At 44.5% G+C, this 23,914-nt stretch overlaps 2 protein-coding genes across 3 annotated transcripts; both read right to left on the bottom strand.

Annotated features, from left to right (window-relative positions):
- Nucleotides 1–1,149: 1,149 nt before the first annotated feature.
- LOC102710543 (LEAF RUST 10 DISEASE-RESISTANCE LOCUS RECEPTOR-LIKE PROTEIN KINASE-like 2.1) lies at nt 1,150–4,514 on the bottom strand. The gene is made up of 4 exons (XM_006645416.3): nt 4,390–4,514; nt 2,904–2,939; nt 1,558–2,752; nt 1,150–1,438 (listed from the first exon to the last, which is right to left on the bottom strand). The coding sequence occupies exons 1-4, from the start codon at nt 4,487–4,489 to the stop codon at nt 1,405–1,407; spliced, it is 1,365 nt and encodes a 454-aa protein (XP_006645479.2). The 5' UTR covers nt 4,490–4,514; the 3' UTR covers nt 1,150–1,404.
- A 5,410-nt stretch (nt 4,515–9,924) lies between these two features.
- On the bottom strand, nt 9,925–17,657 carry LOC102710256 (LEAF RUST 10 DISEASE-RESISTANCE LOCUS RECEPTOR-LIKE PROTEIN KINASE-like 2.1). Of its 2 annotated transcripts, XM_040527724.1 has the most exons (5): nt 16,891–17,657; nt 13,445–13,478; nt 12,461–12,468; nt 10,434–11,490; nt 9,925–10,353 (listed from the first exon to the last, which is right to left on the bottom strand). In XM_040527724.1, the coding sequence occupies exons 1-5, from the start codon at nt 17,648–17,650 to the stop codon at nt 10,200–10,202; spliced, it is 2,013 nt and encodes a 670-aa protein (XP_040383658.1). In that variant the 5' UTR covers nt 17,651–17,657; the 3' UTR covers nt 9,925–10,199. The 2 variants fall into 2 exon arrangements, with proteins under 2 accessions (XP_040383658.1, XP_040383656.1); XM_040527722.1 differs by lacking the exons at nt 9,925–10,353; nt 10,434–11,490; nt 12,461–12,468; nt 13,445–13,478 and adding an exon at nt 15,170–15,796.
- Between the last annotated feature and the right edge of the window lie 6,257 nt (nt 17,658–23,914).

The following is a 23,914-nucleotide window of genomic DNA, read 5'->3' as shown; positions in this document are numbered from 1 at the left end:
ATGGAAAAATATGGAATCGGGGGAGGTTTAGTGGAGTTTAATTAAGAACAGTTTAGACGTTAACACAGGTACGATTACGCTAATAATAAGGAGATTAGGAGCTGTCGTTTGGTTTGGGTGCTGGGCCAGAAGTGGCACCCCCGTGCGCTGGAGCCGGCGACGCGTGGTTGGGGATGGACACGTGTAGGGCTGGGATGGAGTTTGGCATGGCAGCTCACGAGACGACGCCTTAATTTGGGCGGCGGAGGTGGTGGCGATGGTGGGGCGCTATGGACGGTGTCGTTTATGCGGCGGCGACGCGTAATTAAACCCGGTGAATGCGACCGACGCCGCGGCATCAGCGGAGGCCGGTGGCCGGTGGCCGTTGGCCGGCGCTACGTCAGCTCGCACAACCTCGCGCTCGATTTGTGGCCGTGCTTGCACGGCACCAGGCAGCTGCAGCGGCAACAAGAAGCATTCGTAGCTGCTGCTGCTGCAGGACAAGGCTACATGAGAAATGTCCATTGCAGCAGCAGGTAGCAACAAAAAACCGGGAGTTCGTGGGGGCAATTGCTGAAGAAATAGGGGCATGTTCTGCTGCTGTGAAGTCACCTAGCAGAGCACGAAACGCAGGGAAGAGAACGGCGGATTCATTCATGCTGGTGAAGCGGATGTAGACTGTAATGGGATTTTTGGTGCGGTCCGGCCCAGTTATTTTCATGCTGTAATGGGCTTATTGGTGGGATGGATAAGTTTATCCACACGAAGGATCAATCAATGGGCCAAAAAAGGCCCAACAGGCTGTGCTTCTTGTCCACGTAGTCCACTCGTCCCTTCGGAACATTTGTCAAAAACTAGCCCGATATTCTTGTGCTCTGTACTTATAAACCGAAGCCTAAATTTTTGTTTAGTTGACTTTAGTTTTTTCATCGTATTTTATTTTCTCGTTTTTGTTTTTATAACAGTAAGAACATATACATAAGGCTATTTCTATTATCCTTGAAAAGTATCTCAACGTATCAAAAATTTTAGTACAAATTTTTGATATTTTAAGTACTAAACTTTTATACTAAAAAATATGGTACATTGAAGTACTTTTTTAAAGATGGTAAAAAACTCTATACATACTTTTTTACTCATAAATTATTTTTAATTTATTAATAAGCCGCTTCGATTATGCTTAATTCCAGTGAAACAATAAACCTGTAGTTTATTGAAGAATGTTGCAAACTAAATTACATAATTACATCAAACCCTAAGAAAACGAATTAATAATGCAAACAGTAAATCAATACTGTTGTTCTTGCTAATTCCCCCTACACTGTTTAATCTACACCATAAAAGCAAACCTCTCACTTTGTATTTTTTTTAGCTACATCACATGGTAGTCAGTTGTCATGGAAGGGTCTGGTCCTTCGCCATTTTTCATGCCGTGCTACCCGGTGTGGACAACCTGGATCTGCTCGACAGAAACACGCATCGATGTTTTAACTTTATCTTTGTCAGTGATCGATCATATAGAATTAATTCATCGTTAAACTAGCTAGTGATCAGCAGACTGATGGAGTAGATTCATACCGCGGCGTGAAATCCGAGGCAGAGGACGGGTAGCTCGACGGCCGCGACGGGGACGACGAGGTGGAGTGGTACGGCCGCGGCGGCATGGCGAGCTCATGGACGCTTCTCTCCAGCATCTCCAGCACCTTGCCCATCGACGGCCTGTTCGCCGGCACGGTCTGTATGCACCACAGACCGATCAGCGCCATCTTCCTCGCGATCTCCTCGCCTCCTCCTGACGATCGGCCGGTCCCCGTGCCGCCGGTCGCAGCAGAGGCGGCGACGACGCTCTGCAGCACGCCGCCGTCCTCGAGCAGGTGGTCGTAGACCCAGAGCGGGAAGAACGTGTCGTTGGCCTTCTCGGCGTAGGCCTTCACGTTGCTCCCGCCTCCGACCATCTCCAGCAGCAGCATCCCGTAGCTGTACACGTCCGACTTGGTCGATATGTCGCCGAACCCACGGGAGAACACCTCCGGCGCGATGAACCCTATCGTCCCCCTCGTGTCCGCCATCGACAGGATGCTCTCCTTGGGGTTGCATAGCTTCGCCATGCCGAAGTCGGCGATCTTGGGCCGGAAATCCAGGTCGAGCAGCACGTTGTGCGGCTTGATGTCGAAGTGGATGATGCGCGTGTTGCACCCGTCGTGAAGGTACTCGAGCCCACGCGCCACGCCGACGGCGATCTCCTGCAGCACCTTCCAGTCAAGAAAGTCCCTGTCCGGGCTCGCCGGCGCCGCCGTCGACGTCGAGTAGATGTACTTGTCCAGCGAGCCGTTGGGCATGTACTCGTAGACGAGGGCTCGTTTGGAGCCCTCGAGGCAGAAGCCGAGCAAGGAGACGATGTTCACGTGGGACGTCCTGCCGATGCTGATCACCTCGTTGAGGAACTCCTCGCCGTTGGGCTTGGAGTGGTGCAGGAACTTGACGGCGACGGCGCGGCCGTCGGCGAGAGCGCCGCTGAACACCGTGCCGTAGCCGCCCTCGCCGAGCCTCTGGCTGAAGGACTTGGTTATCTTCTTCAGCTCCGAGTACCTGAACCTCCGGGGAGCGAGGGATCCGTACTTCTGCAGGAGTTTCTCCACGTTTGCCGTATCGGTCCTGCTTGAACCGTCCATGGCGTCCAGGAAACCGAAGCGGCTGCGAATCCGTCGACGACACATGAAGACGACGAGGATGCATGCCAACAGCAAGCCAGTTGCACCAATCGACGATGACACTGAAAGCGACGAAAATCCATTCAGATAAATATAATCGATTATGACATCATTATGTACTAAATAATTGATCATCATGACATGTCTGAAGATTTGTTGGACTAGTTAAGCTTAAGCATTAAGAAGTGAAGACTGAAATGTACGTACGCATACCTATCAGGATGGCCTTGTTCCCTGACTTCTTTGCATCTGAAAGGGAAAAATCATTTGATTTTAGTCAATACATATGCAAAATGTCGCCAGTCCATTCCAAGCATTTGAATTAATTGAACCCTTCCTGATGAAAGACTATTGACACACGTACGGTTAAACGAAAGATTAATGGTGAGTTGCACTTGTACCTTTGATTTTGTGATGACTAATAATTGAAATCTGGTTGGACTTGGACCAGTTAAGATGCCTGAAGTATTACATTTTGTCGCATAAACAACAAGTGTGTAACGACAGATGTCTTCGTACATTGTACGTACATCACGTCATTTCGTTGGAAGTAGCATTGGACAGTGACCTACATGTGTATGGCCTAACCTGCTGCAGGATTGTACAAGAATCGGAATTCGGAAGGCCGTGAAAAAAAGAACAAAAAAGGTTCTATGTTATTACGGTTTAAAAGTGAAAACTAATAAACTGCGTTGGAACAAAACTGAGATCAAAATTTTGATCATGACTGATAAGCTAGTAGGCAGACAATTCGAAGCTATCTGAACCAGCCAGGAGACGACAGCCGCCGCCGCCGCCGCCGCTTAACGGCAACATATCTTGTTCCGCTCACACGAGATGAATCAAACTCATGTCTCAAATGACCAAAACTAATCAGATGAAATCAAACAAAATCACCTTCAATCTGGCCCGGACACAACACAAAAGTTAGTTGAACCTTTCGCTTTCCTATCATTGTGATTTCAAAGTCAAATTAGAGCCGATAAGTAAGCACTACTACTAGCAACTAACCACACGTGCCGGCCATATTATTCTACGTGTAAACGTTGGTGAAGACGGAGAACGTGAAATTCCGACTAGTTGCAGCTAAAGTATAGCTCCACGGATCACACCGGGGATTATGTGGAACCCATTATTGGTTCTCGGCAAAAGATTGTTTCATACGACGAGATCGTGACAACCACTATATATTGACCATTTAGCAGTAGTTAGTAGGTTAATTAGTCCAAAGCCCGTGCAAAAAGTCGTTTCAGCACTACTGTATTGCCACTGTTGCTAGTCATACCAAGTGCCTTGTCCTGAAAGTACACTGCACCTAATTAAAGAATGCATAAAGAAGTCACCTTTTCCAGTTCCAGAATCACAAATCTTTAGTTTTTTTTATTATTATCGGAAAAGGGAACATTTTAGAGAAATTTAGATACCGTGTACGGTTGAGAACAATTGTTATCTCCAAATGGAGCACGTTGAAAGTCAAAACAGCTAAACCAGCTTTTTTGTCGGTTCTAATCATCTTGGTTTTTAGATCGTACAAATTCGATCGTAACTGCTTCTGCTGACCAGTAATAGATTGTTGAAATTTGAATGTTAATACTCTAACATTTAGGTAAGTAATCCTATGTTTCTACAATTTTGCAAAAAATCATATTCAGGGGAAAAAAATGAACGAATTTAGCAGAAAGAATAGATAGATACTTACCGCATCTCGCCGGGCGGTTTGAGCCGTCGGAGCAGATGCAGGCGAAGGCCTCCGTGTCGCCGTCGTACCCGCACAGGCCGCCGCTGGCATTGCACGCCATGCAGTCTCCGGCGGGCGCCCTCCAGTCCAGCATGTACCCTCCCCGGAGCAGCTGCGGGTAGTCCGTCGGGCTCGCGCCCGGCACGCCCACCACCGGAACGGCGGCGTAGTCGCAGCCGCCGGCGACAGCCCTTGCGGCGGAGTTGTTGTAGCTCGGGTCGAGCCGGACCACGGCCTGCGCTCCAGGGCACGTGACGTTGACGAACCCCGCCGGCGGCGGCCTGCTGCTGCTGGTGCAGTTGAAGAGGAAGACGAGCTGGTTGTTGGCCGGGCTGGCCGTGAAGGGAGCCAGGCTGAGGCTGGCGGAGACGTCGATCCTGGGCACCGGACAGCCGCTGGCGTCCGTCTGGACGTTGTCGTTGGAGACGACGACGGTGCGGTTGGCGTACGACACGGCGAGGATCTTGTACCCGCTGCGGAAGGAGTGGGCCAGCGACGCGCGGCTGCCGTTGCAGCTCACCTGGAACGCCGCGGGCCCGCACGGCTCGGAGGAGGCCGACGACGGCGAGTCCGGCAGCCAGAAGGGGTAGGCGATGGTCACGTTCCCGCACGTCCTCGGCGCGCAGCTCGTCACGGCCGCCGCCGCCCGCCGCGGCGCGAGCAGGCATGCCGCCTGCAGGACGACGAAAAGCAGCCGCAGCAATGGCGTATGAGTGCCCATCCCGCGCGCGACGCCGACGCCGATGAATCGATCGATCGATCGGACACCCACGGTTGGTGGTGCGATATCTACCGGTGCGGCGAGGAAGAAGGTGAGGTGAGGTGCGGCATCGTATATAGATGAAGCGATCGGTCGGGTTGAGGATGCACATGTACTAACGATGTGTGTTCGTTGACTTGGTTGTGTACACCAGATGCGTCATCTCCATGGTCACTTTCTTGGACTATTCTTCTGTGTGAAACGACGCGGAGGTCGAGATCGAGATCGATGGAGTTCTCTCCTTGGGTTGGCAGTTGCCACTGCTCCTGTGTAATCTGCATGTTAATCACCATTGCTGCATATTACTGTACGTGGTGATTAACTGATTACATCAGCAAGAGATTCTGGTAGGGTGTTAGGTGAGTGGGCACCTTCAGTAAGAGGGAGTATTTTTTTTTCTTTTAAGTCATACTATCTCGTCCGAGAAAAACTTTATTTTTTATCTTTGTGTCCAACGTTTGACTATTTATATTATTTAAATTTTATAAAGAATAAAAATAATCATATGTATAGTATTATTCATGTTTTATCATGTAATAAAAATATTAATCAAAAGAAATTAAATAAGATGAAGAGTCAAAGATTATATCAACTAAACTTATTTTGGGATGGAGGGAATATGAATGTAACTATAGTGATTACTAACATATAATTACTAACTAGCATGTAACTATCATGCAAGTCTTAAAAAATATCCATCGCTTAGTGTTAATTATATTGGAATTACATGTTAATCACATTAGGATTACATACCGTTATATTTCAATTATCTACTGGTTATATTATATTCCCTCCATTCCTAAATGTTTGACGCTGTTGACTTTTTATATACGTTTGACTATTCGTCTTATTTAAAAAAGTACATATTATTAATTATTTTTATATCATTTTATTTATTGTTATATATATATATATATATATATATATATATATATATATATATATATATATATATATATATATATATATATATATATATATATATATATATATATATATATGAGTAGTGGTGGTGGGTGGTGGTGAATTTGTCACCTACCTCACTACCAACTCCCTCCCATTTTCTAAAAGAAAAAATAATTAAGACCTATATATCAAATCACTTTTATTACCTTTACATATTAACATGCTAATGATATTTGTGAATAAAATTCCGTTGCAACGTATGAGCGATATGCTAGTGTGTGTATATATATATATAGCTTTATATATTTGACAAAATAATTTGAATAAGACGAATAGTCAAACGTATATAAAAAAAGTCAACGACATCAAACATTCATGAACAGAGATCGTAATTACATCATAATAATTATATTATAGTTGCATTTGTACAATTATAAAGAATAATCACTATGTGATTTATAGCAAAACCGTCAGGTATACTACCACGCAGCCTATCCAAGTTGGGTTGGGCCGTTCCTCAAAGCAGCTTATCGAGGAATAAGTTCACTAGAGGTCTCTTAACGTCGAGTCTATTTGATGTCCCTTAACCTCAAAATCATAAATGTATACCCCTAAATTCATGAACAGAGATCGTAATTACATCATAATAATTATATTATAGTTGCATTTGTACAATTATAAAGAATAATCACTATGTGATTTATAGCAAAACCGTCAGGTATACTACCACGCAGCCTATCCAAGTTGGGTTGGGCCGTTTCTCAAAGCAGCTTATCGAGGAATAAGTTCACTAGAGGTCCCTCAACGTCGAGTCTATTTGATGTCCCTTAACTTTAAAACCAGAAATGTATACCCCTAAGTTCTTATAAACCGTTCAGTCGAGGTCCCATGACAGTATCAGCTCTATTTTTGCCCAGTTTCGCTGATGTGGCGTATAGTGGGCCCACAAGTCAGTGGCTAAGTTTTTTCATCTTCTTTTTTCTTAATCTCTCTCCCTTCCCTCTGCTACTCTCTTCTTCATGCCTTCTCTGCGGGCGCCGGCTGCGAAAGCCTCGTCGTCCGTGCCACTGTCACTGCCGCCCCCACCGCCGTTGGATAAGGCCCCGGAAGAGAACCGCTTCATCCGGCGACCGCGTCGCGAGTAGAAGAAGGTCGCATCGCATTCGGCTCCCTGCGCACGGCCAAAGTTGTCGCCCGACGACGTCGTGAAGCACGTTTTGGAGCTCCTAGGCGGCGGGGATGATGGCCGACGTGGTTGAAGCCACCGGTGCCGCCTCTACTCTCCCTTGTTGCGCCGCTCTCGCCCTGTCGGCTGCGCCCCAGCCCAGCCGCCACCCCCCGAGGGCACATCCGCACTGGTGGCGACGAACTGCTTCGTGTGCGAGGTCTGCAACAAGGGGTTCTAGCGCGAGAAGAACCTGCAGCGCCACCGCCGTGGTCACAACCTGCCGTGGAAGCTCTGGCAACGCAAGAGCAGCGTCCGGTGACTCCGGTCACAGCAGCAGGAGCTCGTCGGCAAGGGAGCAGACTCCGGCGTCATCATCGCAGCTGTAGGCGTAGCTGCTTCAGGAGGGGCGCCGCTGAGGAAGCGGGTGTACGTGTGCACCACAACCCGGCCAGGGCGCTCGCTGACCTGACCGTGATCAAGAAGCACTTCTCCCTCCCGGAAGCAAAGCAAGAAGCGGTGGCGGTGCGGGTATGCCGTGCACTCGCCGTTAAACTACCTTATAATAATTAAGTCCTGATTACTCTTTCTCCATGCTAATATATACCCTTTTGATTGATCAAAGCACCATGCTCAAATTATCTATAAAAAGTATTTAGACTGAAATATCTAACGGTCAAAACCGGTTACGTACCTTACGTCAGTTCAGCGATCGAAACCAGTCAGTCAATACTGCTATAGGACCTCGTTTGAACGGTTTACACGAATTTAGGGTTATACATTTCTGATTTTGAGGTTTAGGGACGTTAGATAGACTCGACGTTAAGTTAAGAGGCTTCCAGTGAACTTATTCCGCTTATCAAATGGTCTTCCGGCCGAAACTTGGGCCTAATCGGAGATTGTTCGGAGCACGAATGCAGCGTCGTTTTGCAGTTTTGGGCCTCTTTGGTCAAGGCCCAGATTGCGGCTCAACCCGTGTAGCATGGGCCAAATTTATTAATATGGGCCACACCCAATTTTCTGGCGCTTGGGCCCATCAGTGATACCATCGCCCGTGCTGCCCTTGTTCTTCGCGGCGGCGGCGCGTCGACGGCGGCGGCGCTGTAGGACTGCGGTCGAGAGCCGCAGCAGCAAACACCGTCCGCTCGGCTGTGGGCATGGAGGAAGCCTCCGTACAGCACTAGTCTCAGCCCCGGCCGCGCTGGCGGCGGCGGATTTGGGGATGGGTTACAGCACAAGCATTGTGGAGATGGCGGCGTCCTGCCTGGACTTGCCGCGTTGAGCGAGGCATTGGTCGAGCAGATGCGCCGGAGTGAGATTGCAGTGAGTGCTAGTGAGGTTCAGGATTTTGGCCCAGAGGCTTAGACTGGAACAGGTGCCTGCTTCTTCTTTGTTTCCTCCGAGGAAACCATCAGGTAACCTACTCTTTGATTGTGTAGTACTTTCCCTTGAAATTTTTGGCACTGTGATGGTGTGATTTATGCTAGTTGTTGCGGGTAGATCAATTTGGGAAGTGGAAAATGTGGTAATTTTGTCACTTCGTTGTAAACTGTTGCCACGCGTATATCAACCGTACCCAGTGTTTGTGATCAAGAATTCAAGATGCTGCTCTGTTGTGCACCCAACCTTATGGTGGTATGAAGGTGAACATTAGCATTTGGTTGATTTTCTGTCAGTCCTGACTTCTGACTATTTGGGTTTTGATGTGTTGCAGAAGCAAAAAGATAGGTTACCCGTTTCTGAGATGAAGAATTAAATTAGTTCAAGTACAAAACTAAATAAGCTCAAGCTGATAGTCATTGTTTTGAATAAGTTTTTGGTTAATTGGCTATTGGCTCATTGGACCTTCCGTAGTATGTAAAGAGTAAGTAGAAAGGACTGACTGTCAATGCTAGATATTGTTGGAAATATTAGCAATTTTCCTTAAGACTTAATCCAGAAATAAACAACGTAAATCATAAAGATAATATAGACTATAGAAAACAATTTACTCTCAACACAAGAGATAAACCAAATAGACATGCACCATTTGAAAATAGAAGGAACATGCATGTCTATCTCATTTGTGTATAGAAGCAAAGTAATCAAAACATTAATTGAGAAGGTGAAGAAAACAGATGGTGCAACTACAACAGAAGTAGAGCTAGAAACACCATTGCCGTTGATGTTCCCTTTCTAGAGCCGCTACCATTGCCACTGTTGCCGCTCCTGTTGTCAGTGTTGATATTGATGTTGTCGCCGGTAGCCATGGTGAAGAGGATATAATAGTGAATCAGTGAGCAGTCGCGTAGTGTGTTCCCCAAAAACTTGATTCACCTTCTCCTCTCAGTGCAAGATCAGGGAGGCAGAGGCCCGCTCTCCTGGCGCATGTGCACCCAAACAATGGGATGGAAAAACCAGGTAACAACTAAGGTGGACATGTATTTCTTTGTTTTCTACGTGCATGGGAGATCAGATCCATTCTCCTTTTATAGGAGGAATGGAAGATAAATAGGAAGGAACTCATGGAATATGGAGACAAAGAGAGTAGAGTAATTTATCATTAATCATCCATTAACCATACTCCACTACTCCACCGTGAACCAACCATGAATTATATATAATTGACATTAGTTATTATTCCATAACCAATCCTTGGATTACTTCTCAAAACTTGTCACATTCTCCTTGATTACCCATGAGGTATTTAACACATATAACTCTTAGCATAATGATCCTTGAAAATTATTTGATTTAATTGATTTAAATAGATCAATTACCCAATTAAATCTTACAGATATTGCAGCCATGGCCGTAGCCACATCATTACTAAAACATGAAAGATTGAAACGGCAATAGCTTAGATTCAAATGCCTTAAACACACTAAGAAATTCCGTTAATGTGTTGTGATATAATGTCAAAATCCGATCCTGGTGTCTTAATTTCTTAATGCTGTAGGTTCATCTTTTCGCAGAGTTGGTAGTCCCTATAGTATTTTCTGAATTCACTAAGCTTATCTCCTCAACCTTTAGCACTTCGCTAACAGCTTGGGCATCTTTGGAACTTCTAGCACAACTTGTGCTGTCTGTATTCCGCATTTGAATCGGATGTTCTCTGAAAAGTGCAAATAGCTAGATGAGCATCATTGAAAATATTACCAGTCCATGTTAGAATGTGTAGAGAAGTTATCTTACAGTAATTCACAGAAATTTTGCTTCGGTGGCATTTCCAGTTCATCCAAACCTCTCTCAAACATATCTAAAACCTGGGTCATTGTTGGGCGATGCATAGGTACTACTTGAACACACCACAAGCCAATTAAAATCATCTTTTTTGCAATTTCCTGAACCTCACCTGTGACTTCACAAGCTTGTAGTCCATCATCTAGAGCAAAGTGGTCATAAATCCAATCTGGAAAATACTTCTCACTAGAATTTTCAACCATCTGTTTGACATTTTTTCGGCCTCCGACCATCTCTAGCAACATCATTCCATAACTATACACATCTGACTTTGTTGAAACTATTCCAAAGGTTCGATAGATAACTTCAGGAGCGATGAATCCAATTGTTCCTCTAGCACCTGTCATTGTAAGCTTGCTTTCTTTGGTTTGGCATAATTTAGCTAAACCAAAATCAGCAATCTTTGGGCAAAAATCCTGATCTAGAAGGATATTCTGAGGCTTTATATCAAAATGGACGATTCGTGTATTACAACCATGGTGCAAGTATTCTAGCCCACGAGCAATTCCGATTGCTATTCTGTAAAGTTTGTCCCATCCCAGAATTTCCTTGAGACTTTCTGAGTAAATGTAATTGTCTAGAGAACCATTGGACATGTACTCATAAAGAAGAGCTCGTTTTGAGCCCTCCAGACAAAACCCAAATAAGCTGACAACATTGACATGAGAGGTCCTTCCAATGCTCATGACTTCATTCACAAACTCCTCTCCATTTCCTTCTGAATCACGTAGGAATTTCACAGCAACTAGACGACCATCCTGTAACCTTCCTTTGAATACGACACCATAACCTCCTTCTCCAAGCTTATTATTAAGAAATGATGTTATCTTCGTGACCTCTGAGTACTTGTATCTTTTTGGAGCTAGGGATCCATAAGATACTATTAGGTTCTCAATGTTCTTTTCACTGGTGCTGCTAGCCTTTGTGCACAGGACATACCGTAGTTTTTTCCCCTCCCTATGCCATACGAGCACATATATACATGGTAAGAGCAAGCTTGCAGCTGCTGCTGTCGAAACTGAGATTAAAGCACATGTTATTTCATTTTATAGATTCATAATGTTATACTATGACCATTTAATTTGAATGAACATCACTGGATTTTCATATTAATCATAAAAGTGTAAGGTGACAAAATCTACAAGGAAAAATGGATAGAAATTTAATCCAAACCAACCAGTATTACACTACATCCATCTCAAAATATTTAAAATTTAGTGAATATGTCCATACTCGTACTACTAGGTTGTGTCACATTCAATACTAGGTTTTAAAATTTTGAACAGAACGACATAAGATTACATAAATTATGGATATGATTGCTTAATTTTTTTAACTTACGATTCAACGGTAAATGTTTTTAGCATACCTATTAGTATGACCTTCCTGGTCTTTTTCCTGCTTCCTGCAATAACACACACTTAATTAACAAAAGTAATATCAAGTGAAGAATATTTGATGTTGTCCTAAAGAAATGAAGTATTATGTTTGAAGTTTGACATTCTGTATATGATCTATCCATATCTTCGAGTTAGTGAACTAATCATTTGACTGATGAAGTAATTCTTCGTAACCCATGTTGGATACAAGGGATAATGAACGGTCATATGTAGGCCGTCTTGTCTGAATTAGAATTTCTGTGTGGATAACTACTCTATTATTTCATTTGCTTTTCTTGTGACCATGAACCTTCTTCTGACAGAAGTGCTGCCAGATGTTTGAAAATTCAATTCTTTTGGGAATTTAGAAAAAATCTTTTATTTAAAATAGATCAATTTTATCATATTTGAGAAAACACCGGGACATATCATATTTTTAATGTAAAATTTAATATCTCCAGTTACTCTGTATCTTGAGACTTGAGGTATTAAAATTTTGACTATAAAGTGATTAGCTAGGACAACAGCTGCTGGGTGCCTGGGTAAGGAAATGTGTACGGCTTATTTGGAATGCTGGGCTTCCAAAGAAATTCACAAAACTTCCACACCTTATGGCTCAATTTCTGCCAGGAAACGGCAGCTTATAAACGAGCTTACCACAGATGAACGCCAGCGACACGCCGTTCCGCTGCACTCGAGCGCCTTGGTGGTGACTCTGAATGAGCTGTTGTGGTAGAAGATGCGCTGGATTTGGTACGTCCAGAATTCTTTCTTGAGGGAAGCGTTTCCATGGTTAAAAGTTCTGTAGCCGCACTCCGCCAGATGTGCGCCCGCGAGCCAGAATGGGTAGCCGATGGTGAGGTTCCCACACTTCGCCGGCTCGCAGAACGCCGATGTGGTCGCGTTTATGGCGTCAAAGGCGGAGCTAGCTACTGGGAGAGCTCGCGGTACCATGGTTAGGCAGAGCACGGGACACGCAGGGGCAGGGAACGGAAGCATGCTGCAGCGGAAGTGATCAGGCTAGGTAGACTTGCGCTATTTGTTGATCGACACGCAGAAGATTTGGGCTCATGCTGTCTACTGAGAAGAACGTGATGATGCATGTCCTTTCTATATGGGTTGCCCGGGACTCGAACCCGGAACAGTCTGATGAATCGGATGGAGTAGATAATTATTTCTGGTTACATTAGAGAAAAAACCCCTCGCTAAATCATGCTTGTATTTTTCATTGCACACGACTTTCCCTATGTAGAAATAGTCTATTTCTATTCCGAAGAGGGGAGGAAGTCTATCAAATTTTTTTGGCAGTAAGTACAAGGGGAGAAGATGAACATGGAGGTTTGCCACGCTGCGAGGGGGAGTTCCTTCCCAGAATCCTTCGGAGACGTCAATTGGATGCTAAAACCCTAACGGATCTCAAATTAGATGGTGGAGCTAGGCAGCGGGGAGTTGGCTGGCTGCGGAAGCAAGGTCACCAAGCGCAAGGCGGCCTTGGGTTGGAGGGAGACTAAACGGCGACGGGGTTGAAGAGAGAGAATGGCGGGATGAACGACAAAGGCGAGGGGAAGAAGATGGAGCGACAACGACAAAGATATAAAGACCGTGGCTCTTCGGCTTCCTGGGTCCAAGAGCATCTCCGACCGTTCATTTATCTCGTCCTCTATTTTAGAAATATAGAATGAAGAGTAAAAGTTAAGTTACAGCAGAACCTTTATCTCATCATCTATTTTTGGATGTCATCCATATTAGGAGAGAGAAACTCTATATCTAGATATTTTCTCTCCAATCCTCCAAATAGATATAGAAGATGTCATATATAGATGATCTGCTGTAGTATAAAGGGATACGAAGGATGAAAGTGTTTTAAATGATCATCCAAATAAAGATATGGATGACCAAATTTAGATGAGTTGTTGGGGATGCTCTACCGGTCTGTAGAGCTACAGCCCAATTAATATTCTCGAGAAAGCTACAGCCCAATTAATATTCTCGATTCTCCAAACAACGTCTAAGTGTTGTTGTGTCCTTCGTGGGTCTAGCGGGCCGGTGCTTAAAGCCCAGTGCTGGCGCACTCAATACCATGTCAAATAGAAACTACGGTTTTATGATTAGCCTAAACGATAACATAAATTTCGTAATTTCCTACAATTTTGGGTATCAAAAACAGGCCAACGGCTATTTTTTACACATATATTGTTCGATTACACCCAAGGCATTTAATGCGCCATTTAAGCCTGTGCCTAAAACTTGAGTAAGCAAAAGTGCACTCGGTGCTAACTACTCAGTTGTAACGATTATGCTGAAACAACGTTATCTACTCCTTAGGCAAGGTAGTTTTTCAATTATCTGTTTGAGGATACACATTATTTATTTATCACCAAACCATTTGAGTTCAAATCGCTCAGGAGAGAACAACCTGAGCTGGTACCACTCGGGTTCATAAGCACTCGGACCAGAACTGCTCGAGTCAGGATACTCAATATTTCATTTCAAGTATGCCTTTGGATAATAGTCTTTAGACTATATGTTTAACTATTTCACATTTAAGCATAGAGTCAGGGCTACACCTATTAGGTGCATCGAAAGATGCACCTAAACTTCCATATAGTCTTTATTAGATTCTATATTTAATTGTTTCGCATTTAAACATAGAGTCAGGCTACACCTATCTTTTTTCTTTATTCAGAGCCATCCACAGCCTCTACAATCATCATGTAGTACTCGAGAAGCACTTGGGATTTCGGGAAGCACTCGAACATATTCAAACATATTGTGTGAAGATACACCTGATGATCAACAATCTACATGGATGATTTGCGCGGTTATGTTTGACTCCAGAGGTTGTTATGGGATACATGTACTAGGGGTCTCTGTAATATGTACATGTATATACAGGTTAGGGGTATCGACTTAGGAAGACAACATTATCTGTATTGGATCGGTTAGAAGTCACCCCCAAGGGAGACACATTTGCATACCATCGAATACTATCTCCAAGCAGGAATAGGGTATTATCTCATCAATCGAGAGCCTAAACCTGAGTAAATCTTCATCTTCATCCTAACCATCATTCTCTACGTCTCTCTAGCCACCCCATATATTACTGATAATTCCGAACATCAACAAATATAATTTATAATGATGGTCGCCACAAAATATGTGCGGAGCATCATGCTAATTATTCCCTACTATGCCTATTTCCAATGATTTTACTCATTTTTTACAAACTTTAATATGATATTATCCAGAAATTAACTTATTTTAGGATAAGTATAATGGTTAAAATAAAGCCCTATTTAGTCCCAAAAATTTTCGCATTCACTCGTCACATTAAATATTTGGACACATGTATATAACATTAAATTTATACTATTATAAAAAGCGATAATGTTTCTGCCGAACTTTTTCATCTGACGTCATCCGTATGTGTCATGATGACGTCAGCAGCGGCAACGTCCCGCGTCGCCTCCGGACTCGGCCCCTCGAATCCCTTTCTTCCACGCCTCTCGTGCAGCGCGCTCTCCGCATGATGCCAAAAACTGCATCCACGCACGTGCCTCTGGTTCTGGCCGTCAGCGACCCAACTGCCTCCGCGAGTGCTCCTTCCGCTGCGTCATACTCCCTCCTGCAGGCCCCACTTGCCAGCGACGCCGAGTTGTGCGCGTGCCTCCACTGGTGACCGGCCTGCATGCATTGCTTTCGCTGGGCTGACTTGGACCGTCAGCCATCTTCGCTTGCCGTCTGGGCTAGCTGGAGCCAGCCTGCTCCACCAACCTGCCACTGAGCCGAGGCCAAGCCATCTGTGTGCATGCGATCAGTAGCCAAACCAGCCAGCAAGCTTGTCCATGCATGTGAGATACTGAACGTACGAATGCATGCAGCAACGTACATGTGCTCCTCCTCCTCTCCTTCGCGAACTATTTCTTCGAATATTGTCTGTGCATGAACCAGCTTAAATCAATCTTTATCACCTGGTCACGAATCTCAACTTCTCCTAAGTTTAGTCCGATTCCACCGTTAATCCCGATTAACCTTCAATCCCTATATAAAATAGAGCGCCCCAACAGTGCGATAATAATTGAAAAAAACGCTCACCATTTTTTCATCACAAAATAAACCAAAACACTCTTTTGCTTCACACCCTTGCTCCCTCTCTCTTCTCTCTCCAATCTCATCTCATCGGAATCCATGGAGTCATCGCGGTCGTGAAAGGACCTACTAGGACTATGATGGAGCCAATGCGTCGCTGCCGATGAAGCGAGCGCTGCTATGTTCCATTTGTTTTTCCACACTAGCCGCTCGAAAGACCACCCATCTTATTTAATTTATTTATGATATTGAGCACAGTTAACTATTCTCAATTATAATATTCACAATGTAACATATGTTTCCAAATCAATTATTTTGCGCACTTTACTATTCCCGACTCAACACGTAATTTAGTTTTAAAACTTATTTTTAAAATTTATTTTAATTCTACAATTAAAATTAACTTAGCCCAGTGCAACGCACGTGCATTTTGCTAATATAGTTAAAAATAACTAATTGCATAGTTTGGAAGGAATTTATGAGACAAACCTTTTAAGTCTAATTAGTTCATGATTAACCATAAGCAATTGCTATAGTAGCTCACATGTGCTAATGACAGATTAATTAGGCTTTAAAAAAATCATCTCGTGGTTTCCTGACACCCTGTCTAATTAGTTTAATTAGTTGTCGAAATAGTTCTCTAACATCCGATCAAACATATGATATGTCTAACCAACTCAACTCAAGAATTTTCACAAACTAAAACTAAACGTAAGTAGTACCAGCTTTTCTGCTTATGACCATGTCGTCTACATGTCCAAAGTCTTCTCGCGCTTTAAATGCAGTCGTCTCTATGCAGCATTGACTGATAACTACATGTCTAAAGTATCTCACCACGAACTTCAGTGGTACGAATTTAGCAATAAGAACGAGCATTTAACAATCTTTAAAGATCATTTGTGCTCTGGAAATCATAGGAAACTGGAGTAAAGGGAGCTCACCGGCGCATGTCGTCCCACTGAGCTTGCCGCCGGGGCAGAGGCACTCCAACGCCGCGGAGTCGTTGTTGTATCGGCACTGCCCACCGCTCGCGTTACAGGCATCGCAGTCACCGAACCCGTTCTTGGGCCACTCCAGCGCGAACCCATCCTTGAAGAGCCGGCTGTAGTTGGTCGCCGGCGTCAAGTTCACCGGCGCCTCCGACCCCAGCACCGGCAGGTACGAGTACGTGCAGTTCCCGGCTTGGATCGCCGGTGGCTTGTCACGGTCGAAGCTCCCGCCGAGGTACGCGTAGATGGGCTTGCCGCAGCCGGAGGTGGCGTTCACAAGGCTGTCGACCTCCGGTGGCCCCGTGCCGTTGCAGCCGTAGAGGAAGCAGATGGCGCGGTTTCTGCTGCTGATCGTGAACGGGCTGAGGGCTAGGCTGGAGGATATGTTGAAGTCGGTGCGGCACACGCCGTCGCTGCCGTCGGCGACCCTTTTGTGGGAGGTGATGAATGAGCTGTTGGTGTAGTCGATGGTGAGGACGAGGATTTGCGATCCCTTCAAGGACGCCACACCATAATTGCTGCACCACACCTCGAAGGCCGGGTGGCCACAGGAGGCAGCGGGCGACGCCGACCGATTGAGATCAGGGCCGCTCAGCCAGAATGGGTACTTCACGGTGACCTCCCCGCATGTGGCCGTTTCGCAATCGGCGTGTGCGAAGCGGCAGAGGAGGAGCAACGAGGCCAGGATGAGAAGCAATGAGGTTTGAGGCATGATTATTAGCTGGGAATGGCCGGCTGGGCTTTTGACTTCGATTACAAGTGTAATATAGCGGACGATCGGGTTTGACTAGTGGCGTAGCTAGTGTTGTATTGCTGACTGCACTTATCTTTATAAGAAAAAGAAGTACTAACAACTAAAGGCTGCATTTTGAAGGTGTCAACGGCGTGTGTTAGTTAAGGGTGTGTTTGGTTGGTTAGCTCTCAGCTGAATATCACTGGATGAGTAATTAGTAATTTTGTAATTAATTAGTACTCTCTCTATGTTTTTTATATGACGTCGTTGACTTTTATGTTTACGCTTAATCATTCGTCTTATTAAAAAACACATGGAGGGAGTAATTACAAGTTTAAATTAGTGTTAATCAATCCACGACGAATGAGCTCCTCGCAACTGTTGGCGTTCGCCTTGCCGCAAGGCATCTCGAGCACCGGCAAGAAGACAGTGGTGCGGCCTTCCAAAGAGGGCTCCCGTAATCGCTTTGGCCGTCGTAATCGTTCCTTGGGTTCAGAGAATCGTCGGCACAGACACGGATTTAGTTGCGGGTTGGTGAAGTCATAGGCTTGTTCAGGTAGGGATGTATTGGGTTCGATGACGTATGACGGGTGCACAGGTCGGTTGTGTGGGGCTAGGCGGTTTGCGTCGGCAAAAGGCATGGTAGGCCCTCAGCCAACCGGACGACGACGACGCCTTAGGCGTCGTTCCCTCCTTTGAGGCGTCGTCCTGACGTTTTTCCAGTCCTCCTCGCTCTTCTCTAGGTGAAAACCTTGCTCCGTCTTTCGGGCAAGCGGTGTTGGCATTCACGTCGTGACCTCCGTGGGGCACCGACCTCCGTGGGGCACCGCTTTAGAGAATCTGGCCTGTACAGCTTTGGTCGCCATCAATCCCTTGCGTCATCCCTTGAGCCTAGGAGGTGAGGCCCTTGTTTTTCTTAGCCTTGTCCTGTCCCTGGTGAGCGACCAACTTCCTTTCGATGTCCTGCTCGGTGGAGTTAAAGCTGCTTCGTTGTTGGGTGTGCGGTGAAGGCAGGCAACGATAACGCTCTTCAGTTCTTAGATAGGGGTGTGGGCTCTCTCTAGGTAAAGGTTTGGAGATTGATAGCTTGGGCTGAAGCACCTCGTGAAAAATCAGTGCTGGTTTTGTTTGTCTTGGAGGCACCTTATTAAAGAGGAGGCACACGCCGTGGAGTCGGAGTTGTGGTGTCGCGAGGTGACAGGCTTGACAACGATGACATGAGTTGACGTTCTCAGATCCTTGGGTACTGTTGTCAGTATCGGTGCTCTATGTTGTGCTTCGTCTTGCTGCTCTCACTTGGTGGTGGAGAGGAGGGTTGTGTGTGAGTTGGCTTGGTCACGGATTTTTTTTTCTTTTTCTGTAATCCTTCTAGGGCTTCTGTAATCCTTTTAGGATTTTTTCTTCTTCTTATATGAATATACACCCCAACGGAGTTTAAGAGAAAAGAATAAGAGTACTTTCCGAACCCAAGGAACACTAAGAAATCACTGAGAAAGAGATTCGAGAATCCGTTGTTGAGGGAAGCATTACCATGGTCGCATGTGACCTGAAAGGCTCGGTAGCCGCAATCTGGCGGATGCTTGTCAGCAAGCCAGAACGGGTAGCCGATGGTAGGTTTCGCGCACACCACCGGCTCGCAGAACGGCGATGTGGTGGTCGTGTTTATGTTGTCAACGGTGGAGCTATCTAATGGGAGAGCCGGGCCGGTAGTAGCGTGGCTAAGCAAAGCAGGGCAGTTGCAGGAGGAAACGGATGCATGCTGCAACGGAGATCAAGATGTCGGCGCACTATTAATCGATCTAACACGCAGTAGATTAGTGAGAAGATGGCACTCAGCGGAGCGTGACTACTGCTACTGCTAATATGAGATGATGGTGCCTCGTTCTGTGGAAGTCCAGCTTTAGCTACATCAACTTTGTTATTGCCTGACCGTATTGACACACTTGGAGGTCAGGAGGGATGCCGCCAATAAACCAGTCCGGAGATGACAACGTAGAGCTACGACAATAGGGGTTGATTTTTTTTTGGCTTTTTAATTAGAAAACTCAAACGACCTATTTATAAATAATTTATGAATAAATTTTATATGTGTATTCTTAGCGACCTAAAAGCTAAAACTGGAAAATAAACTTCGATAAAAAGTCTCTAAAAATCAATTTCAAATTTAAGGTTAAAAATTTAAATTTTGTCTAGAGCACTGTACGGCCTAGCCATCTGGCTCTGGGTGATCCAGAACGGAGAGGAGATAGTCAGGTTCCTCTCGCTGACGCAGCGAGCATGAGCAGTAGCCACCCGAGACAGTAGGAGGCGAAGAAGCTCGGGACCATTGGTTGCATAAGGTCGGGAAGATTTGCAGTAACGAATTGAACAGGAGTAAAGCTAATCGGGAGTAGTAATACTTTCTTGTCTGGGAAGAAGCCAATTAGTGGCCACGGTAACATGGCCCGATCCTGAATTCCTTGCTAGCCTCGGACTAACCGGAAGTGCCTACCGCTTTCTGGCTTGGAAAGCTGTAATCGACAGCATGCGTTCACGCGGGGTTTCTTGCCCGGTCAAGACACTTCGGTACCTATCAAGCTTGATGCTTGACTAGCTGGATAATACCTTTATCCTAATTTAAGGGCGCTCGTGGATTTACATATCTAAAATTTAACCATCCATCTTATTTAAAAAATTAAAAATAATTATACATAAAGCACTATTCATATTCTATCAACTAATAACAATAAAAATATTAATTATAATATTTTAAAAACTGAACTCTTATGAGACAAAAGTAGTACCTTGGAACTTGGAAGTTCCAAGCGGAGCAATGCAATAAACGAAGGGATATCCTCTTAAAATTCACACCCATTTTTTCGCTTTTGTCTAATACCGTGTCGAGTGTCTACTGTCTACCGTCTTTTTTACGGGCCTAAACCGGTAAGCAGAGACTAGTCAACTTTCTAGCCGGTCAGCGCTTACACGTACGGGTGCAACTAAAGCAAAACAAATACAACAAAATAAGAGTACTTTCTGAACCCAAGGGACACTGAGGAATCTTGGGCCCGTTTTTAGTTGGCGAAAGATAAATTTTGATTGTCACCTCAAACGTTTAGGTTTTTGGATACGAATAAAAAACGAATTTCATAACTCATCTGGAAACCGCGAGACGAATCTTTTGAGTCTAATTATCCATCGTTACCACATGGAGGTTAATGTAGCACTAACTAATTAGGCTCAAAAGATTCGTCTCATGATTTTTCCCGAGACTGTGTAATTAATTTTTTTCATCTATGTTTAATGATCCATTTAGGTATTCAAAGATTTGATGTGATGTATTTAGGAAAAAATTTAGGAACTAAACAGACCCTTAGTATTATCTCTGTAACCAAAATCCTAATGCCGACTAAACGCATGCACTTGATTAATTGAATGAAACTTACCAGACTGAGGAGGAGGAGGCGGCCATGACAAGAGGAAACCATCGCTGATGAGCTGCTCGTAGTTGCTCACGTTTGCCTCGCCATATCTCCCACGCACCGGCACGATTACAGCGCCGCAGTTCTCCAGAAAGTATACAGACTCGTTGTAGCGCTCTTCAAGGCGAGCGAAGGTATTGTTGCGGCATTTCGTCTCCACGAGGCCGAGGTCACGCTGCCTCGCCGGCGCCGGAGCCTTAGTGCAGTTGTAGAAGATGAGTTTCTGGTTGACAGGGCTGATCGAGAAGGGCAAACCCAGCTTGGAGGAGGTGTTGGAATTCGGGACATGGCAGTTACGGGTGTCGAAGTCTCCGATCTTTTTGAGATTGGTGACAAGCAAGGAGCTGTTGTTGTAGAAGATGTCAATGATCTGGAACTTGGGTTGCCGGTTATTCCCAGGGTAGCCGAAGTATAGAGTGTTGTTGCTGCAAGTGACCTGGTAGCCCAACCATGAACAGGTGTTCTCCTCCTGCTGCCCTGTGATGAGCCCAAACGGCTCCAAGATGCTCACGTTGCCGCATCTCCCGGCCTTGCAGGAGCCTTCTCCTCCCTGCGCATCTACTGCTGATGCGAGTATGAGAAACAACGACCAGGCCGCCCAGATAGAAGGGGCGAAGAACATGAACAAGGCAGGAGGAGGATGCATCGGAAACCAAGGGAAGATTATTCAGACGATTGCAGCAATGGACTAGAGTAGGGGGATAGGGATATAGCGATGAGTGAATATAAAGGTGAGTACATGGGACATTTAGAGTTAACTTTGTCTTAAATACTCACCAAGTCACCTACCCACCACCACTCTCCTTTTTTTTTTTGGTTGGGGCACCACTCTCCTATTTTGACCATGACCGTCTTGGTTCAGGCCTGTGCGCGTTATCAGCCATCTAGCAGGCCGCGTCGTTCATGGTTCATTCAAGCTCACCACGAGCAAAAGAAAAAGAAGATCGGGTGCTGGTTGGCTGGAGGAAAGATATGCCAAAAAGAAGAAGAAAAACTTGATCCTAATAGTCTCAGTGAATCAGCGAGAGTGAACTTACCAGATGGGAGATCCCATGTCACGCTCGCAAACGCCAGAACTAAGCCGTTTTTCTCCTCTTTTTTTCCATACGCACGTTGATTAAAATACTAAACGGTGTATTTTTTAATATATATATATATATAAATAAAAGAAAGTTGATAAAAAAATCAGATCAATTTATTTTTATGTTTTATGTGCACTGGTTAGCCAATATGCTGTGGCTTTTGTGAACGGCCATAGTTGCTCTATCACTAGAGTCTTAGTTATTTTAGAAAGAATAAAATTATACTCCTTTTATGTGCAAATATTTAAACTAACTAACGTCAAATATAAAAATAAAAAGGAGTAACATTGAACCAGATGGCTCACATGTCACTAACTTTTTACTTTGTGTGGGAAAAAATATATCGTAATTGAAAGATAATATATACACAACAATTTTCTTTAATTCAAATTCTGTTGCAAATTGCAATGCATATAATATACTAGCCCGCTGGCTAATTCACATGCTCACGTCCACAGCGCACGAATGCAATTCGGTGCCAAGACAGACGAGCAAGAAACAAATTAATATGCAGGGCTTCGGTAAACCGGAATTCAGAAAGCCGAGCGCGACATCATGCTTGCCCAGCGCGTGCGTGTAAACTAGAATCACCCATATACCTGTTTCGAGGAAAAACAAAACATATTAAGTCCCTGTTTGAATCATATGGACTTTTTTTAGTCCCTATCACATCGAATGTCTGAATTAATTAGAAGTAGTAAATATAGATTATTAATAAAACCCACTTTATACTCTGGACTATTTTACGAGACGAATCTATTGAGCCTAGTTAGTCCATGATTAGCGAATGTGATGCTACAGTAAACATTTGCTAATTGTGACTTAATTAGACTTAAAAATTTATCTAATAAAATAGTATTTATTTATGCAAATAATTTTATTATCGATCTATATTTAAGACACCTAATTAACGCCATATATCTAGTATGACAAAGGACTTTAAAAAAATGTCTGATCCAAACCGCCACTAACCGTGCGACTTTCAGTCCGATGGTATGCTTCCCCACCCTTGACGAGCTCCGGCGGACGTCCGGCAGAATGTTTGCACGGCGTCCCATTGCTGAAGCCTGAAGTACTACTGAACTAATTTTTGGATAACATGTGTTTTTGTGAAAAGGACAAAGGAGAAAACACATAATTGTGGATTTGTGGAAAGAGGCTTGACTAACTTTGGACTGAGGGGCAGGTGCGTATCGCTTTCTACTACCGTGAGCGTCCGGCCGGGCAGGTGCATGCTATGCCTTGGACTATCCTCTTGTCAATCCATGAGAACAGCAGTAAGATTACTCCCACCATTTTATATTATAATTTATTACATAGGTTATTTTAAATCAAGATCTTTACATTTAATTTATTTTATATAAAAATATATTAACATCCATAAAACCAAATTAGTTTCTTAAATTCACCATTAAATATTGTATAGAACATTTATTTTATGTTAAAAGTATTGCTATTTTTTTTAAAAAACTTGATATTAGTGACTTATAATATAAAACAACAAACTTCATCTCGTTGCAAAAAGAAGGAATGAAATAGCATTACCGAGCTTCTCAACGTGTTATGGTTTTTCATTTCTCTCGAGTCTGCAAACGCAGAATACGTAGCTGCCAAAACTTGACGAAAGCTCGACAAGCTCTGGTTGGTCGAAACAGCTTATCACCTCTGGTGGGCCAAGAACGGTGGAAGATTGCCGGCCT

Source organism: Oryza brachyantha, chromosome 1, assembly GCF_000231095.2.
Source record: "Oryza brachyantha chromosome 1, ObraRS2, whole genome shotgun sequence".
Classification (NCBI taxonomy): Eukaryota; Viridiplantae; Streptophyta; class Magnoliopsida; order Poales; family Poaceae; genus Oryza; species Oryza brachyantha.
Note: the sequence above shows the minus strand (reverse complement) of the source record. Positions and strands in the feature narration are given on the sequence as shown.

Coding starts and splice junctions, on each gene's coding strand:
- LOC102710256 (XM_040527724.1), bottom strand. CDS start 17,650: ATGCCTCAAACCTCATTGCTTCTCATCCTGGCCTCGTTGCTCCTCCTC. Junction 13,479..16,890: donor CAGTGGGACGACATGCGCCG/GTGAGCTCCCTT, acceptor TCTTGGACCCAG/GAAGCCGAAGAGCCACGGTC. Junction 10,354..10,433: donor CAAAATTTCTGTGAATTACT/GTAAGATAACTT, acceptor TGCACTTTTCAG/AGAACATCCGATTCAAATGC.
- LOC102710543 (XM_006645416.3), bottom strand. CDS start 4,489: ATGGCGTGCAATGCCAGCGGCGGCCTGTGCGGGTACGACGGCGACACG. Junction 2,940..4,389: donor AAACCGCCCGGCGAGATGCG/GTAAGTATCTAT, acceptor TTTCCCTTTCAG/ATGCAAAGAAGTCAGGGAAC. Junction 2,753..2,903: donor GAACAAGGCCATCCTGATAG/GTATGCGTACGT, acceptor CGTCGCTTTCAG/TGTCATCGTCGATTGGTGCA.